Source organism: Coturnix japonica, chromosome 1, assembly GCF_054131305.1.
Source record: "Coturnix japonica strain WE chromosome 1, WE-NBRP24, whole genome shotgun sequence".
NCBI classification, from domain to species: domain Eukaryota; kingdom Metazoa; phylum Chordata; class Aves; order Galliformes; family Phasianidae; genus Coturnix; species Coturnix japonica.
Window position 1 is genome coordinate 161366677 of NC_140663.1, and position 15116 is coordinate 161381792.

Sequence of the window (15116 nt, forward strand, 5' to 3'; positions counted from 1 at the left end):
ATATAGTTGGATATATCTTTGTTTTAATAACTATATATCCCGTGGTCATTACTGTCATGCTCAGCCCTGACAAAGGTAATTATCAAAGGAATCAGTCTAAAAAACTATATCTGCATTTCCTGCCACTCAGATGCAACACTGTTTAAGAATGAATGATGACCTTTTCTGCACATCTATTTCCAAGGCTTCTTCTGTGTGACAGGGATGGAAGCATTTGTCTTTCTTGGTTCTGCACTCAAGAAAACCAACAGAAAAGCATCAAATTGGATTAATAGTGCTGGGCTAAGGGGTAAAGAGATAACACTGTTGTGGCACTCATTTCTTCACATTAAGCCTCACAAAAATTTGGCTGCAGAAGTGGGTTTGTTCAGTCTGGAGAAGAGGAGGCTCAGGGGAAACCTTATTGTTCTCTACATCTACCTGGAAGGAGGTTGTAGGGAGGTAGGGGTTCACCTCTTCTCTCATGCAAGCAGTGATAAGACTAGAAGGAATGGCTTCAAGTTGCACCACAGGAGAATCAGGTTGGACATTAGGAAATACTACTTCTCCAATAGAGTGGTCAGGCTGGAATGAGCTGCCCAGGGAGGTGTTCAAGGAACATTTGGGACACAATTTAGTGAGAACAATTGGTGATAAGTGGATGGTTGGACTGAATGATCTTGTAGGTCTATTCCAACCCTGGTGATTCTGATTCAAGGAGAGCAGCTAATTACAGAATGCCCTTTTCCTCATCATAAAGCTTGTAATATTTTTTATTACCACGGGGTGGTGGTGAAGATCTTAGTGAAAACCATTCACTGCTCAGTTGTGCTCTGGCTTTTTAAAAATACTATTCAATGGACAGACCCGGTCTGTCAAATGTTTGCAGAGTGGGAACCACCCCAGACACAAGGTTTTCGATCACCTGCAATGACCAGGGTGAACTGAGGCCACTTCTTATATCATTAACTCCTTTTACTAACGGTTTTCACCCTTCACTGTTCATGATCAGCGTTTATGGAGCTGATGTTACTCTCAGCAGTTTCACTAATGTCAAGAAGATGCAACGAAGCATCAAGTTATGGCTTCTTAAAAGTTGGGTACCAGTCACAAATTCAGAGGCACGATAACTGTGACCAATCCTTCAAACAGCGATGGAGAGCTTGACAACTACACATGAAAAGCTCCTTGCCATAGAATTTCTTTACTTAACCCAGCCTTGTTACTTCTTTTCTATAATCACCTAATATTTGAAATGCCACATTCATGGTTTTAATTTTGTTTTAATTTCTATACTCCTTTTGTCCCTACTTCCATCATAAATTGCTAACCAACCTTCTTAAGTTTCTTTCACTAAAATAATGCTATGAGACCTGCCTTCCTTCCATCCTACAAACTTAAATAACATATTTGTACAATAGAACAGGCATATCAAGGCTTCATCAGTTCACTTTAACAATTTTATTTCGCATAACCGTGGCAAAAGCTGAAGTACAGAGCACTTCAGCTTACTATTGGAATTAACAGAGAGATTCCAGTTTAGCCCTCTGTTTTAATTATTGAACAGCTCTCAAAATGAAACCACTGACCTTTGTGAATGTAGTGACCAAACAAGTGCTTGTCCTCAAGGCATATATCTGGAGCCTGCATTCCCTTACAGGAAGCTTTTATGCAATACTGAAAGATGCCCAAGAAGGCTGCAAGTACAAAGTGAATGAGGTAAGACCAAAGATATGATATGTACACTGATGATGATGATATCGCTATTGTGTGGTGAGAAGTGCATGTAAGGGGGTGAAATGCTTAGGCACAAAACACTCCCCTTGAGCAACTGGGAATGGAATTTCTTTGTGGGAGGACAAGGACTGTCAGACTTGGGGTAATTCATATATTAACAGCATCATATATTAACAGCACTTCTTCCTTTTACTCTCCTGTAGATTTCTTTGACTGCCGCAAACTTGGGAATATTTTGGAAAACAGAAGGAAATATTAAAGGATATGTCCCAGATGTAGGGCTATCCTACCCTAAACTGAACGAATGTTTAAATTGAATATTCCTACCAAGGTGCAATTATAGTTAATGAGAATATAGTGGTGTCTCTCTTATGTGGTACCTGTGTCATTTGAAATGGTGACAGTGATGGTTAGTATTTCAAAAGGAAATTGACCTTAGCTTTAAATTCTTGTTCATGAAAGAGATAATTTAAAAGCCAATTACTTAAAATGTACTAATTCTGACTACCATTAACCTCCATACACTAAGCTTCCGTGCATTAGTTATTTAAGGATAATAGCACCAAATAAAATAGATACTAATTTTGTTGCTATTTCATTTTTATCCCTCTTTTTAACCTCTTCCCACTAATTACTCTTATAAAGAGTAATTGGTGAGCACAGTTCCTGTTCAGTAGACCTTTCTTAAAAGCCATAAAAGAGAGTAAGGGCTCTCTAATGAAAGCGTAAAAATAAGCTGGAATTTATGAAGCATAGTTAAATGTGAGGGGGAGAACTAGACTAAAGATCTGCTTTTGCTAAAAAATTCTTATTCGATTCCTCACATCTTTGTCCTCATCTCACTCTGCTTCAGCTCTGGCCCTCTGTGAGGTCATTCAACTTATTAACCCAGAAAAAAACTAACTGTGATAAAAGAGAAAAAAACAACAACAACAACAAATACTGTTGTTTTGTGCCAAGTTAATGGATTGAATCACCTTAGCTCACCTCCTGCAGGCACCACAGCCAGCTCGTGGGAGATGAGAGGTACAAACTTGCAGCCATGAGCAGTCATGGAAAAATGCAGATGGGGAACACCTGTTTCTTCTCAGTTGTGAGCTGCCTGACTGGCTCAGTTATATTATTTTTCCCTTAAAAAGCTGTTAGATAAAAACTGAGTTATTAATGGCCAACACTACCTGATCTGGAGACCTGAGAGAAGAGGTATGTTGGCGTCAAATGCGTAGGGTAGTTTTTATCAAGTCTTTCAGAAAGGAAGGAGTGAGCTGGAAGCTGTAGAAAAGCTTCTGCCGGGCTGCAGCGGCCATGAAGCAGCTCCTATGCAGGTGCTGCTCTGACCAGGGGAATGTAGAAATTATGATTAAGATTGCCTGTGTGTTATATATAGTCTAAACAATAGCTCAGAGGAAGAGGTCGTTGTACGAACCCTTGTGCATGAGTGTGTATGGTCACTGCTTTTACTCGAATCAACCCGCCAGGGCTTGAAATCTTGCCTGTGCCCTTGGCTGTAGGACAGCAACAACAGCACGCTTCCATGTGGACCTGCCAGACATTAGAGTTTCGAATTGGTCAGAGTAAATCAGATCACTAGAAGTGTGATGATCAATTCTGCTTTTATATTACGATCTTGAAATACAGTTTAACATCAACCACATTCACAAGATCTGTGCTTTGTCAGTACTCTGGTGGTTTAAACAGAACAGGGAAACTCAGTGGGAGGTACTGAGCTGTTGGTTGCAGGCTACATCCTGAGGACAGAAGGGTAGCCCTCAGCTTCCCCAGAGCTTTGGTGATTTTCAGCTGCTCACCATCTACCTGCATCAGTATCTCTGTGGACTCTCCTTGCAGAGGTACTTCCACTGGTCACACTGTATAAGAAAATGTGACACAGAACCCATACAACAAAGGTATGTCTGATATTCCCATTAAATTTTTATTGGAAATAAAACCCAGCAGTGTCAAGGATGGTATTTAGTGCTATATAGAGACCTGTAAATAAAAAAAAGAAACAACAGATATGTTGAAAGCCTATTTCTTTTTTTTTTTTCTCCCTCTCTCCCCAGCACTGTTCTTGGGCTCACAAGCTAAATATGAGGGGAAAAAACAGTCAGACAAACTTAAGCAAATTAACTTTTCCTCTCTTCCATCTTTCAGCCAAGATCATTTAACCCATCTAAAGAATGAAAAGCTGGATTATACTGCTGGCTATTGCAGTCAGCACAGAAGAAGCACAAAAGCAGGATATCTGTACCCAAGCATATCCTGGCATTCCTGGCAATCCTGGACACAATGGCATACCTGGTCGTGATGGACGTGATGGCTCTAAAGGCGACAAGGGGGACACAGGTACTGTGTTCAACACAAATAGCTGCAAGTACAAATGAGCTTGCTATTAGTTTCCCAAAGATGCCTGGTACCCTGCATTAATAGATTACTCCAGCTAGCCCTCAGAAAATATCTCAGACTTCCATCACCTTCCTGTTTGAGGATGGAGATATGAGATAAGACCTAATGAAAGCAAAATAGGTAATACTATAGAGAGGTCAGGCCCAAGGGACAAAAACAGCTTCAAAGATGAAATTCTTTACTTTCTGTTCTGGGAATATTTTCAGGTCTACTTGAACATTTTGAAGCCTGTAAATATATTTCTGCATCTTTAGAATAGCAACTATACTTTCAGAAAAAAATCAAGCCTGATTAAAAGGGAAAAAAAGATCAGTGTAGTAAGAAATGTGCAGAGGTAACAAGGCTTCTCTTTATTACCAACACTTTGCATTTGTAAGACTTGATTCAGAGTGTGCCTACTTGCTGTAACATAAGCACCAGTACAGTGAAGGGCAGGAAAGGACAATATCTAAGAAATGGTGTAGGATTTGTGCTTGCTGTAGTAGAGATTTGCATATAATACTGAAGACAGGAAATCTTCTCAGCCTAAAGGCAGTAACTCCTGTGGTAATTTAAACCTCAGGATAAGGCTGCCCTTTGCATCCATGCTGCATCAAGGCCAGGGATCTATCAGGGGATGAACTCACAGACATGTATGTGGACAGATACTTCATCAGAAGTGTCACAAGTCCAGAATGTAAAACACAGAACAAACACAAATCTGCTTCGTATTTGCTCACAAATTTTTGTAGAAGAGCTTTCCCCCAACAGGCTTTTGGTCAGGTCAGCAACTGTGTGGCACCAGACAGTGGGCATCACGGTTTAATGCATAAACCTGTCATGAACAGTCTCACTGCATGCACAAATCAATCCAGATTGAAACTGTGCCAGGTTGAAACCCTTCTGCCATCCTAATCTTGCAGACTGTGACTCACAGCTTTTGGGGTCGTGTTTTTTTTTTTTTTTCTTTTTTCTTTTTTTTTTTTTTTTTCAGTGGAGTACATAACCCAGTACATAAAACAAACTGAGGTCAACAGGCTGCAAGAAATTAACTTGAAGTGTGCTACAATGTTTTACTATGCCTTTTAAGCCAAAGGAAATGCCTGCCCTAATAGAGTTACTGGTGCAATCACAAACCAAAAGCTAATGAATCACTTTCTTTGCCAGGAAAGCCCATGCCTCCACAGGAAGTGAATGCTGCAAATCAGTGCTGAAGGTGTAGCTTGATGTGCATTTATTTGGTGGTATATGATGGTGTAGGCAGGAACCTCTGCTACACCTTGTTGCCACCCCTTCATTCCCTTCTCCAGTACACCACAACTCTTTGTGTGCCTACACAGTAAATTAGATCAGCTGAAAAAGTGTTGGTTATAGCACTTACAGTTTGGGTAAGAAAGAGTTACCTGCTGCTTACTGTCTGCTCTGGGCCACTGACAGTCAGGACTATCCACTTTTACAGTGAGAGTGGGTCAAGTCTCTTCTCACTGGTGACAAGTGACAGAACGAGGGGAAATGGCCTCAAGTTGTGCCAGGGCAAGTTTAGGTTGGATATTAGGAAGAACTTCTTCCCAGAAAAGGTAGTTAGGTACTGGAATAGGCTCCCCAGGGAGGTGGTTGAATCGCCATCCCTGGTTGTGTTTAAGAGCCGTTTGGATGTGGTGCTCAGGGATATGATTTAGTGGAGGGTTTTTAGAGATAGGGTACTGGTTATGCTGTGGTTGGACTTGATGATCTTCAAGGTCTTTACCAACCTGGGTAATTCTATGATTCCATGATTCAGCATTTACCTCAGTGTCTGCTGAATAGTTACTTTGAACTTGTTGATAAAGGAATTTACAGGACTCTGTCAGGCAACCCCTTAAGTGCTCTTTCTGTTTTCAGTGCCCTTGTCTTGCTTAAAATTAAAACAATCCATCAGCTTATTAGGCAGATAAAGTTAATTGCCATGCTAAATAAAGGGATTAAAAGCGAATGCTTCCTTCAAATCTACAGACAATATTATTCTACACTGATATTTCATCACCATTGGCAAATGCCTGCAGATGTCTTTTCTTAGGGGGCAGTTAATCGCTATTTTACTTTGAGGTTTTTGTTAGCCAACTCTGAATAGAAATGATCAGAGAATGATTCAAATCCCATTTTTCTGGTAATACAGTTGTTTATGAAGATCTGTCTTTTATTTCTGTATTAGGTGAAGCAGGACTTCCTGGATCTCCAGGGAAAGATGGTGCAAATGGAGAAAAAGGCCAAAAAGGTCAGAGAAGGAGCACTTCAGTTTGTTAGTTGGCTATGGGTTTATGAGCATTGGACATACTATACACTTGGGCGACACTGCGACCCCCAAGGGCCACAGGGCACCCTGTAGACTAACCACACCTTCCTTTCTTTGAGCTTATTCTTATTGCTTTCAGCAAGGGCCCCTGTCTTCTATTGTAATAGCAGGCTTTTCTGTCTTATCCTGAACTCACCTGTATGAAGCACTGTATGTATGGTGAGCATGGTATATATGGTGGTGACATACACATATGTTTTTGTGCTGAAACTCATGTTATGACTCACTAATCCATTGGACTTTTTTTTCCCCACTTAGGAGCCAATGGGACTGTTGAAGAGAAGGGGAACAAAGGAGATAAAGGAGAAAGAGGACGACCTGGGAAACTAGGACCAAAAGGAGTTATAGGGTCAGTGGGTTACAAAGGTCAGAAGGGAGAGCTGGGACTGCAAGGACAAAAGGGTTTAAAAGGAGACATTGGGCCCATAGGTCCAAAAGGGACGAAAGGTGAAATTGGCTATCCTGGAATAATTGGTTTGCCAGGGCCAGTTGGCCCCACTGGTAATCCGGGTCCTAAAGGTAATACTGGAGATCTGGGGCCACCGGGTAGTCCAGGAATTCAGGGGGAAAGAGGCTTGAAAGGAGACAGAGGAGACAAGGGGAACACAGGTGCCCCAGCAGTTCTGCCAAGGAGTGCTTTCAGTGTAGGACTTACAGCTGCCACCAAGTTTCCTCCCCACAGTCACCCCATCAAGTTCGACAAGGTCTTTTATAACGGCCTTAATGACTATAACTCAGTTACTGGCAAATTCACCTGCAAATTCTCTGGTGTTTACTATTTCACCTACCACATCACTGTGTACTCGAGGAACGTCCGAGTAGCTCTAGTCAAAAACGGGATCAAGATGTTGCACACCATGGATGGATACCAGGGTGCTGAGGACCAGGCGTCGGGAGCCGCCATCCTTCAACTCCGGGCAGGAGATGAGGTGTGGCTGCAGGCTCACCGAGGAGAGACCTTCAACGGGCTGTTTGCGGATGCTGACGATGATACCACCTTCACTGGGTTCCTCCTGTTCAGCACCTCTGAGATGGTGGAACCCACAGCATGAAGCCACGCTGTTAATCTGTGACTTTGGGTGAACTGTTTTCTGACTTCTGCTCATCCAAATCTTACTGTTCAAAGTCCTGGAGGTTCTGTATGAAACTCACAGAATCACAGAATGACCCGGGTTGGAAGGGACCTCAAGGATCATGTAGTTCCAACCCCCCTGCCTGACAGGGCCACCAAACATACACATTTACTAGATCAGGTTGCCCAGGGCCCTGTCCAACCTGGTCTTGAACACCTCCAAGGACGGGGCATCCACAACCTCCCTGGGCAGCCTGTTCCAGGGCCTAACCACTCTCCTAGTGAAGAACTTCCCCCTAACATCCAACCTAAATCTTCCCTCTTTTAACTTAAAACCATTTCCCTGTGTCCTGCTATTGTCAGCTCTTTTGAAGAGTTTACTCCCCTCCTGGGAGTAAGTTCCCTTCAGGTATTGAAAGGCTGCAATGAGGTCACCCTGCAACCTTCTCTTCTCTGGGCTGAACAAACCCAACTCCCTCAGCCTGTCCTCATAGGGGAGGTGCTCCAGCCCCCTGATCATCTTCGTGGCCCTCCTCTGGACCCTTCCCAAAATCTCCACGTCTTTTTTGTACTGAGGGCTCCACACCTGGATACAGTACTCCAGATGGGGCCTCACAAGAGCAGAGAGGGACAAACTCATAGAATCATAGAATGGCCTGGGTTGAGAAGGGCCACAATGATCACCTAGTTTCAAGCCCCCTGGTATGTAAAGGGTAGCCAACAGTCCCACACTACTCCCCCAGTAAAGTTTTAATCTGCTGGCCAATTCCATCAGAATATAGCAGAAAACAAACAGTTCTCATGCCCATCTGTTAAAACACACATCGAGACAACAGAAAAAGCACGACTCCAAACACCTTCGCGCCCCACTCGGCCTTCCTAAGCTACACTAGTCACCTCGCACACGAGGCCGAGGGGGGGTGGGCTGAGGGGAGGCGCCGTTCCCGCCCCATTTCCCGCTCTCGAGCGCCGCTCCCCGCCTCAGGCCGGGACGCGCAGAGGTCGCGGCCGTGCCCGGGATCGGGCTTCTGCGGAGCGTTGCCGGTGTCTCGGGCTCCGCCATGCTGGCCAGCTGCCGGCGAGCGCTGCCCGCGGCGCTGGGCCTTGCGCTGCGGGGCCGGGCGGCCGGAGGGCCGGGTCGGCGAGCCGTCAGCACCAGCTGGTGCCCCGTGGGTGCCGCCTTCGATGCGAAGCAGCATCGCAACAGCCCGGCGGGCAGGGAAACGGTGAGCAAGGGCAGGGCAAAGCACGACAGGGCGGGGGGCAGCGGGGCTGCACCGGCCGCAGAACCCGGAGGACAGAGTAGAGACGGGGTGGGAGGTGCGCGCTGCCTGCACGGCGTGATGGAAACCACGGGGCCCAGCTGCGGCCTCTTCCGGGATGTGAGGAAGCCGGGGGCTGGGCGGAGGGAGCCGCGTGTGTGTGTGCCTGTGTCTTTAGACTTGTGTGTAGAGCTGCTGCTGGGTTGTATGTTGTTTTATCTGTATTGTGTCCGTGCTCTTCAGCAGTGCTTCAGAATTAATGTGACCACTGTCATCTTTGTATGTGGATACTATTTGTAACGTTTAGTGACCCGCTGCAAAGAAGCATTTATATTGGTGACACACTGGGCTTTCTGATGTATTTATTTTTAGGACGAGTCAGTTAGGCTTGTTTATGAGAATCCTAAGAATCTGAACAAGCTCATGACCAGCATAGGATGTGCAATCTTAATGGCACTGTGCATGCAGAAGAGTAATGAAGGCTGGAAAAGACCACTTAGATCATCCAGTCCCACTATACCCACTAACCGCATCCCTCCCTGCCACATCCACACGGTTCTTGAACACCTCCAGGGATGGTGACAGCACCACCTCCCTGGACTGCCCATTCCAGTGCTTCACAGCTCTTTCTGAGAAGTTTTTCCTGATATCTAACTTGAACCTCCTCTGGCACAATTTGAGGCCATTCTCTCTCTGTTACCCTGGAGAGGAGGCTGCCCCCCACCTCTTCACACTCACCTTTCAGGCAGCTGTAGAGAGTAATAAGGTCTCCCCTCAATCACCTTCAGACCAAACAATTGCAGTTCCCTCAGCTGCACCCCATAAGACTTGTGCTTTTAACCCTTTGCACCTTCATTATTCTGCTCTGGACACACTCCTGGGCCTTGTTGCCTTTCTTGTAGTGAGGGGCCCAAAACTGAACTGGGCTTTTTCTTTCCTCTAATTTTTATGTTTAACTCTGTATGATATTGAAGAGGAACTTCTCAGCTAATTTGTCTCAAAGAGAAGATGCTTCCTAAGCACAGAGGGCAGCGTGACCAGGAAGAGCTCACTGCGAAGGATGAATAGTGTTGCTGGGCTGCAGAAGGGCCTAAGCTCTCAGGATCTGCAGAGCAGAGGTCCTCAACTATCTGGAACAAGAGTAAAGTGGCCGGGCCTTGAATCTTATGCAACAAGCGTTACTGAAGGGCACTATAATGCATGTATGCATATGTATGCATGTGTTAACATACACATAAGTATACATATTTTTTCCAGTGTTCTCTTTATTGCTGTCTGGTTCCTGTCCATACATAACCAATGAAAACAAAGAAAGAGTTTGTCTTATGGTGACCAACTTATGTTAAGAGTATTAGAAAAAAGTGATAGCGTTAGCAACAGGAAGAGAATAGGACAAAGCAGCCCAGAATGTCCCAAATGCTTATTTTTGATGATGCTTCTTCAAAAGCGTTTTTCTACTGTGAGTCTGTACTGTAGAACTTTCCTAGCAGGTAGTGTTAACAATTTTGTGTCATCTGCAGCAGGAACTTCTTAATTCTCTTCAGCAAGTGCAGTATGTAACTGCTGTCCACGTCTGCCCTGTCAAAGCTATGCTCTGTGTACTTACCCTGAATTCTGGGACATGGACAGGCTTGGTAAAAAGACATTCAGGATCAAAACTGTTAGTACCATATTATTTTTGAGCTGTTGCTTGTCATTCCCTTAAGATCTTTTTCCAGAGCTTGGGGCTCATTTCATGAGCTGGAGATCTCTGTTCCATTGGTGAGTATCTGGAGCAGCTGGTCGAGACATTCATTCACTGTTTTGACACCCTCTTTACTCTTCACTTTCCTTGATAAGTCTTGATTCATGAGGATGATTTTCCCTATCTTCAGCATGTAAGACTTCCTATGTCATGTGCCTGTGCTTTGGAAGCAAGATAAGAGAAAACTGCTTTGAAGGAAGGACACTATAGCAGGTTACAGGGTTGATTTTATATCAGACTCCATTTGCTGAGAAGAATCCTGACTTAAAAGAATTCCAGTGAGGATGTTCTCTGGAGAAGTGAAGATGTTTGTGTCTGATGCCACAATCTTTGACTGTTGTTAATTGATTTTATGACTGTTAGCTCTACTAGAATACTTGTGTTGGAGCGCTTCAGGAAAGTACTACTGTGTGCTAGCTAGGGTCATTCAGGTAAGATTTCACATGGAAATTTCACAGTGAAACAAAGAAGCAGCAAACAAGGAAGTTGATAATGATGTGTTTCTATTCTGTTCTGCACTGCAGGGTCTGTTTGGTGTTCCAGAACTGAGTTGTCCAGAAGGATTTCAAGAAGCACAGAACAAAGCGTTGCAAGAATCAGAACAACTAGTTCAGAAGGCATGTGCAACGCCACCTGGGCCTGAGATTGTAATGATCTTTGATCAGCTTTCAGATGCTTTGTGTAGAGTGGCAGATTTGGTAAGTTGCTCTTTATTATTATTTTAAGGAGTTCCTTTTGATCTGACTGACTTTATACCTTACACTGTTCTGTTTCATTTCACGTTTTTCAGCATTGCAGTAAATAGTTGATCAGCTCTGTGAAATTTTGTATTAAGACAGAAAAGTAAATCGAAAGTTAATTACAAAGGCTTTAACAGAATACAGGTAACTACAAATCCTGTCAAACTGCCCAGGACAGATGTAGGAGCAGTACAGAACCCATGGCAAGAAAAATAGTGGTGAAGTCAGAATCGTATTTTACTGTTTCTGCTGTAATATTAATGCGTAAACTTTCCAGTGTTGGTTATGTTATGGAAGATGGCGGACTGTGTAACATGTTGGTTGCAAATAGTATTGCCTTTTATTAACACAATGCAACTGTTTCCTAGACTGCAGTTTCTGATGTCTGCAGAATTACAGTACTAAGTCACAGAATCACAGAATGACCTGGGTTGGAAGGGACCTCAAGGATCATGAAGTTCCAACCCTCCTGCTTGGCAGGGCCACCAAACCTCCACATTCACTAGATCAGGTTGCCCAGGGCCCCATCCAACCTGGCCTTGAACACCTCCAAGGACGGGGCATCCACACCATCCCTGGGCAGCCTGTTCCAGTGCTTTTTATCACAAAATGTTGAGTTTTACCATGTACACCTTATTGCTCACTAGAAATTGTTTCAGAAGTATCTTTTAGTAGAACATTGCTCTTCATCTGTAGAAAGCATTTACAGCTGAAATCAGTTGTTAATAAATAATAGCTCATTGAACTTTTTGCCGTGGGTTTTCATATTTGAATTTCTCTTGGTTTCAGTTTTCAAATCTTTTTCCTTGTTCTTTTCAAGACCTCTTTTGTGACAGGTGTTGAAACTAGATGATCACGGTCCTTTTCAACCAGACCATTCTATGGTTCTGTGATTCCTGAAAGTACTTGCACACTCGTTCTCTTTTGTCTATTGCATTGTAATATGAACTACAATTGCTTCCTCTTAATCTGTCAAAACCTCCCTCAGGCACTTCATGTTAGAATTCAGTGGTCATAGTTTTGTTTTAGTTTGCTTTAAAGATACCTTGGTTCCTCCTGTGTGCTGCTTTCACATTTACATGCTCAAAAATGGTCTGTCCTTGGAGAACTTTATCTAGAAGCCATTTGGACTGGGACTCTCAGGGGTACACTGTACTAACACAGTTTAATGAAGTACAAAGATTAAAGATATTTTTGGAAAGACTCAGTCACTGGCTGCTTCGAAACCTGTTAGCACAGTTCTCTTATAAGCTTTACTTTTGAGGAGAAAAAAATATGCAAATTGTTCAAATAGGTTATACAGAACTGTATCAATAAACGTTAATCTGAATAGAACTATTCCATTGCAACTTTTGTGTATGGTTAAAAATTTGCAATGTGATTTCTTGACTCATTATTTTCTTCTTTTACTGTGTCAGGCTGATTTTGTGAGAATTGCCCATCCTGACTTGGCATTCAGAGAGGCTGCTGAAGAAGCTTGCCGGAACATCAGCACTATGGTCGAAAAGTATGTTCTCTTTGCTATTACCATTTGCATCTTTGAAGTGTACCATATGATCATCTGTTATAAGATGGATCCAAAAAAATATGTAAGAAACGTTTGTGTATGGCAACAAATTTTCTGTCTTCCTATAACAGAGATTTGAGAATTTAATTTTATTACTGTGTCTAATAAAATGTTTTTCTACTTAAGTTTAATTTTATGTTCATAACAGAGTTTGCGTTGTGAGCTGACTCCGTGTCACTGAAACCCATCAGAGGTTTAAAACTACATTTTTCTAAGACTCGTGACAGTTAGCTAGATACTGTAAAACATATGTATAGAATCATAGAATCACAAAGTTGGAAAGGACCTACAGTATCATCCAGTCCAACTGTCCTCCCATTACCATTGCTACCACAAGCCACTAAACCATATCTCTGAGCTCCTCATCCAGACGCCTCTTGAACACTGCCAGGGATGGCGACTCCACCACCTCCCTGGGCAGCCATTCCAGTGCCTGACCACTCTCTGAGAGAAAAAGTTTTTCCTTATGTCTTATCTAAATCTCCCCTGCAGCAACTTGTGGCAATGTGCAAACTGTTAATTTGGTTTTAAGCTTCGGGCTGTTGTATTTCACAACACTTTTTCCCTTTGTGCTGAACCTTTGAATTTCAGCCTCTAGATGAAGTATGTGAAAGAGAAAAGGACAGTCCCTGTTTAAGTTGAATGTTTTGGGATGTGTCTGAGTACAACTGAGGTGTATATAACTGGTCTATCTTGACATGTGAGGTCTTGTAGAATTCCATTTCACAGAACTTGTTCTGAAAACCTTCTGTATTTATGTTATCTTGATAAAGAGTGAACTTGACCTTTAAGTAGTGCTATCAAGAGACTGAAATATTTATAGTGGTTGCAATTGTATGATTCTTTTCCTCTGCTTTTCCAGATTAAATACAGATGTTGAACTGTGCCAGAGTTTGAGACGGTTGTTAGCTGATGAAGTTGTTATGAATTCCCTAGATCCAGAAACCAGGTACTTATTAATGTTTATAGATTTAGATGTTTGGATAGAATATCTCATTCCTTACTGAAATTATAGTTTGTGTTCTGTCTGACTGGAAAACATACCACAACTCTGTTACTTATGTGTTGGTTATTACTGAAGTACCTGTATGTGAGTTGGCTGTAGTTGTGCTGTCTTGGAGCATGCCCCTGGGACTGCAGAGCACTGCATTACTGGTATCCATGAAAATAAAAAATGAGAATTCAGGGTTTTCTATAATAATACCAGCTTGATTACAATGAGGTGCACGTCTGTGATGTATGTGTCAAAGTAAGTGTTTAGCAATAACAGTAGGGAACTGACTTACATAACTTGAGTTCAGTTTGTAGAATCGGAAATCAGGGGACTTTATTCAGTCTGAAAATATCAGGTGGATCTCTTGATTTTCAGGCTTAGTCAAGAGTCCACTAGAAAAATTTCTGATATGTAATACCTATGATATATTCCTGATGTTTCAGGAAAATAGATGCTTTTATTCATGGAACTTGTGAGCTGCAGATGTGTTTTTTTTCTTTTAAAATCTGTTTATTAGTATATGTAGAGCTTACTTTATGGTTACCGTAAAATGTTTTATTAGCTGTTTATGTACTTACAGTTTTTAATTATTTTTTTCTTGACGTGGTTAGACAAGCTTAATGCCTGATGTTTGCTCATGTTACTAATAAGTTATTTCCTTGATCCTTCTTTCCATATAGTCAAAGATGATACAGATCATTTTCTGATCAGTTTGAATAAATGGAGTGTCAGTTTAGAAGGGTAATTTGCACAAATTGGTTAAATATCTACATTAAAGTAGTAGAATTGTTTTGAAAGATTACTTTCAATGCAGATGACTAAATAACTACAAAGGAAAAATTTTGATTCATTGAGTAAACTGTTAAGGGCTTAAAACATAGGAGGTCTGTCTGTAATCGTGATATTTGTAACAGTGGAATAAATAATATCCCCTATTAAAGATATCAAACATAACTAATAAATATAAAAGATGTGAAGACATTGTGCTTAGTATCAAATGAGGCTGTTTTAACAGGGATTTACTGTATTTTTAGGCGAGTGGCAGAACTTTTTATGTTTGATTTTGAGATCAGTGGCATTCATTTGGATGAAGAAAAGGTAATTTTTTGCTACAACACGTGTATAAAAATTTTCATGACTACCAAAGATACAGGATATGAAATGTGATTCTGAGTCAGTTTGTCCTCAGAAAAGCCCTTTGTCTTCTGTGGAGAATTTGGTGTCTATCAGAAGAGATTAATTTTCTCCATCTTAAGTAATTTCTATAGTGGGCTTGTGTTGTTTTAGTCGTTAATTGGCTGTTC

General features: G+C 42.2%; 2 protein-coding genes across 4 annotated transcripts in view; both read left to right on the forward strand.

The window, feature by feature from the left end:
• The first annotated feature begins 348 nt into the window (after positions 1-348).
• Positions 349-8303, forward strand: LOC107308299 (uncharacterized). 3 transcript variants are annotated; one of them, XM_085555518.1, is made up of 5 exons: positions 349-1698; positions 1920-2919; positions 3871-4062; positions 6293-6355; positions 6692-8303. In XM_085555518.1, exons 3-5 carry the CDS (start codon positions 3897-3899, stop codon positions 7483-7485), a joined length of 1023 nt encoding a protein of 340 aa, XP_085411644.1. In that variant the 5' UTR covers positions 349-1698; positions 1920-2919; positions 3871-3896; the 3' UTR covers positions 7486-8303. The 3 variants fall into 3 exon arrangements, with proteins under 3 accessions (XP_085411644.1, XP_085411633.1, XP_015707576.1); XM_085555507.1 differs by lacking the exon at positions 1920-2919 and adding an exon at positions 3565-3623; XM_015852090.3 differs by lacking the exon at positions 1920-2919.
• Positions 8304-8483: 180 nt separating this feature from the next.
• The window catches only part of MIPEP (mitochondrial intermediate peptidase), a 62246-nt gene continuing 55613 nt past the window's right edge, over positions 8484-15116 (forward strand). Inside the window, exons 1-5 of the mRNA XM_015852089.3 lie at positions 8484-8731; positions 11036-11209; positions 12670-12758; positions 13681-13767; positions 14847-14910. Coding sequence (XP_015707575.1) covers positions 8567-8731; positions 11036-11209; positions 12670-12758; positions 13681-13767; positions 14847-14910 — 579 coding nt within the window. The 5' untranslated portion in view covers positions 8484-8566. The remainder of the gene's footprint in view (positions 8732-11035; positions 11210-12669; positions 12759-13680; positions 13768-14846; positions 14911-15116) is intronic.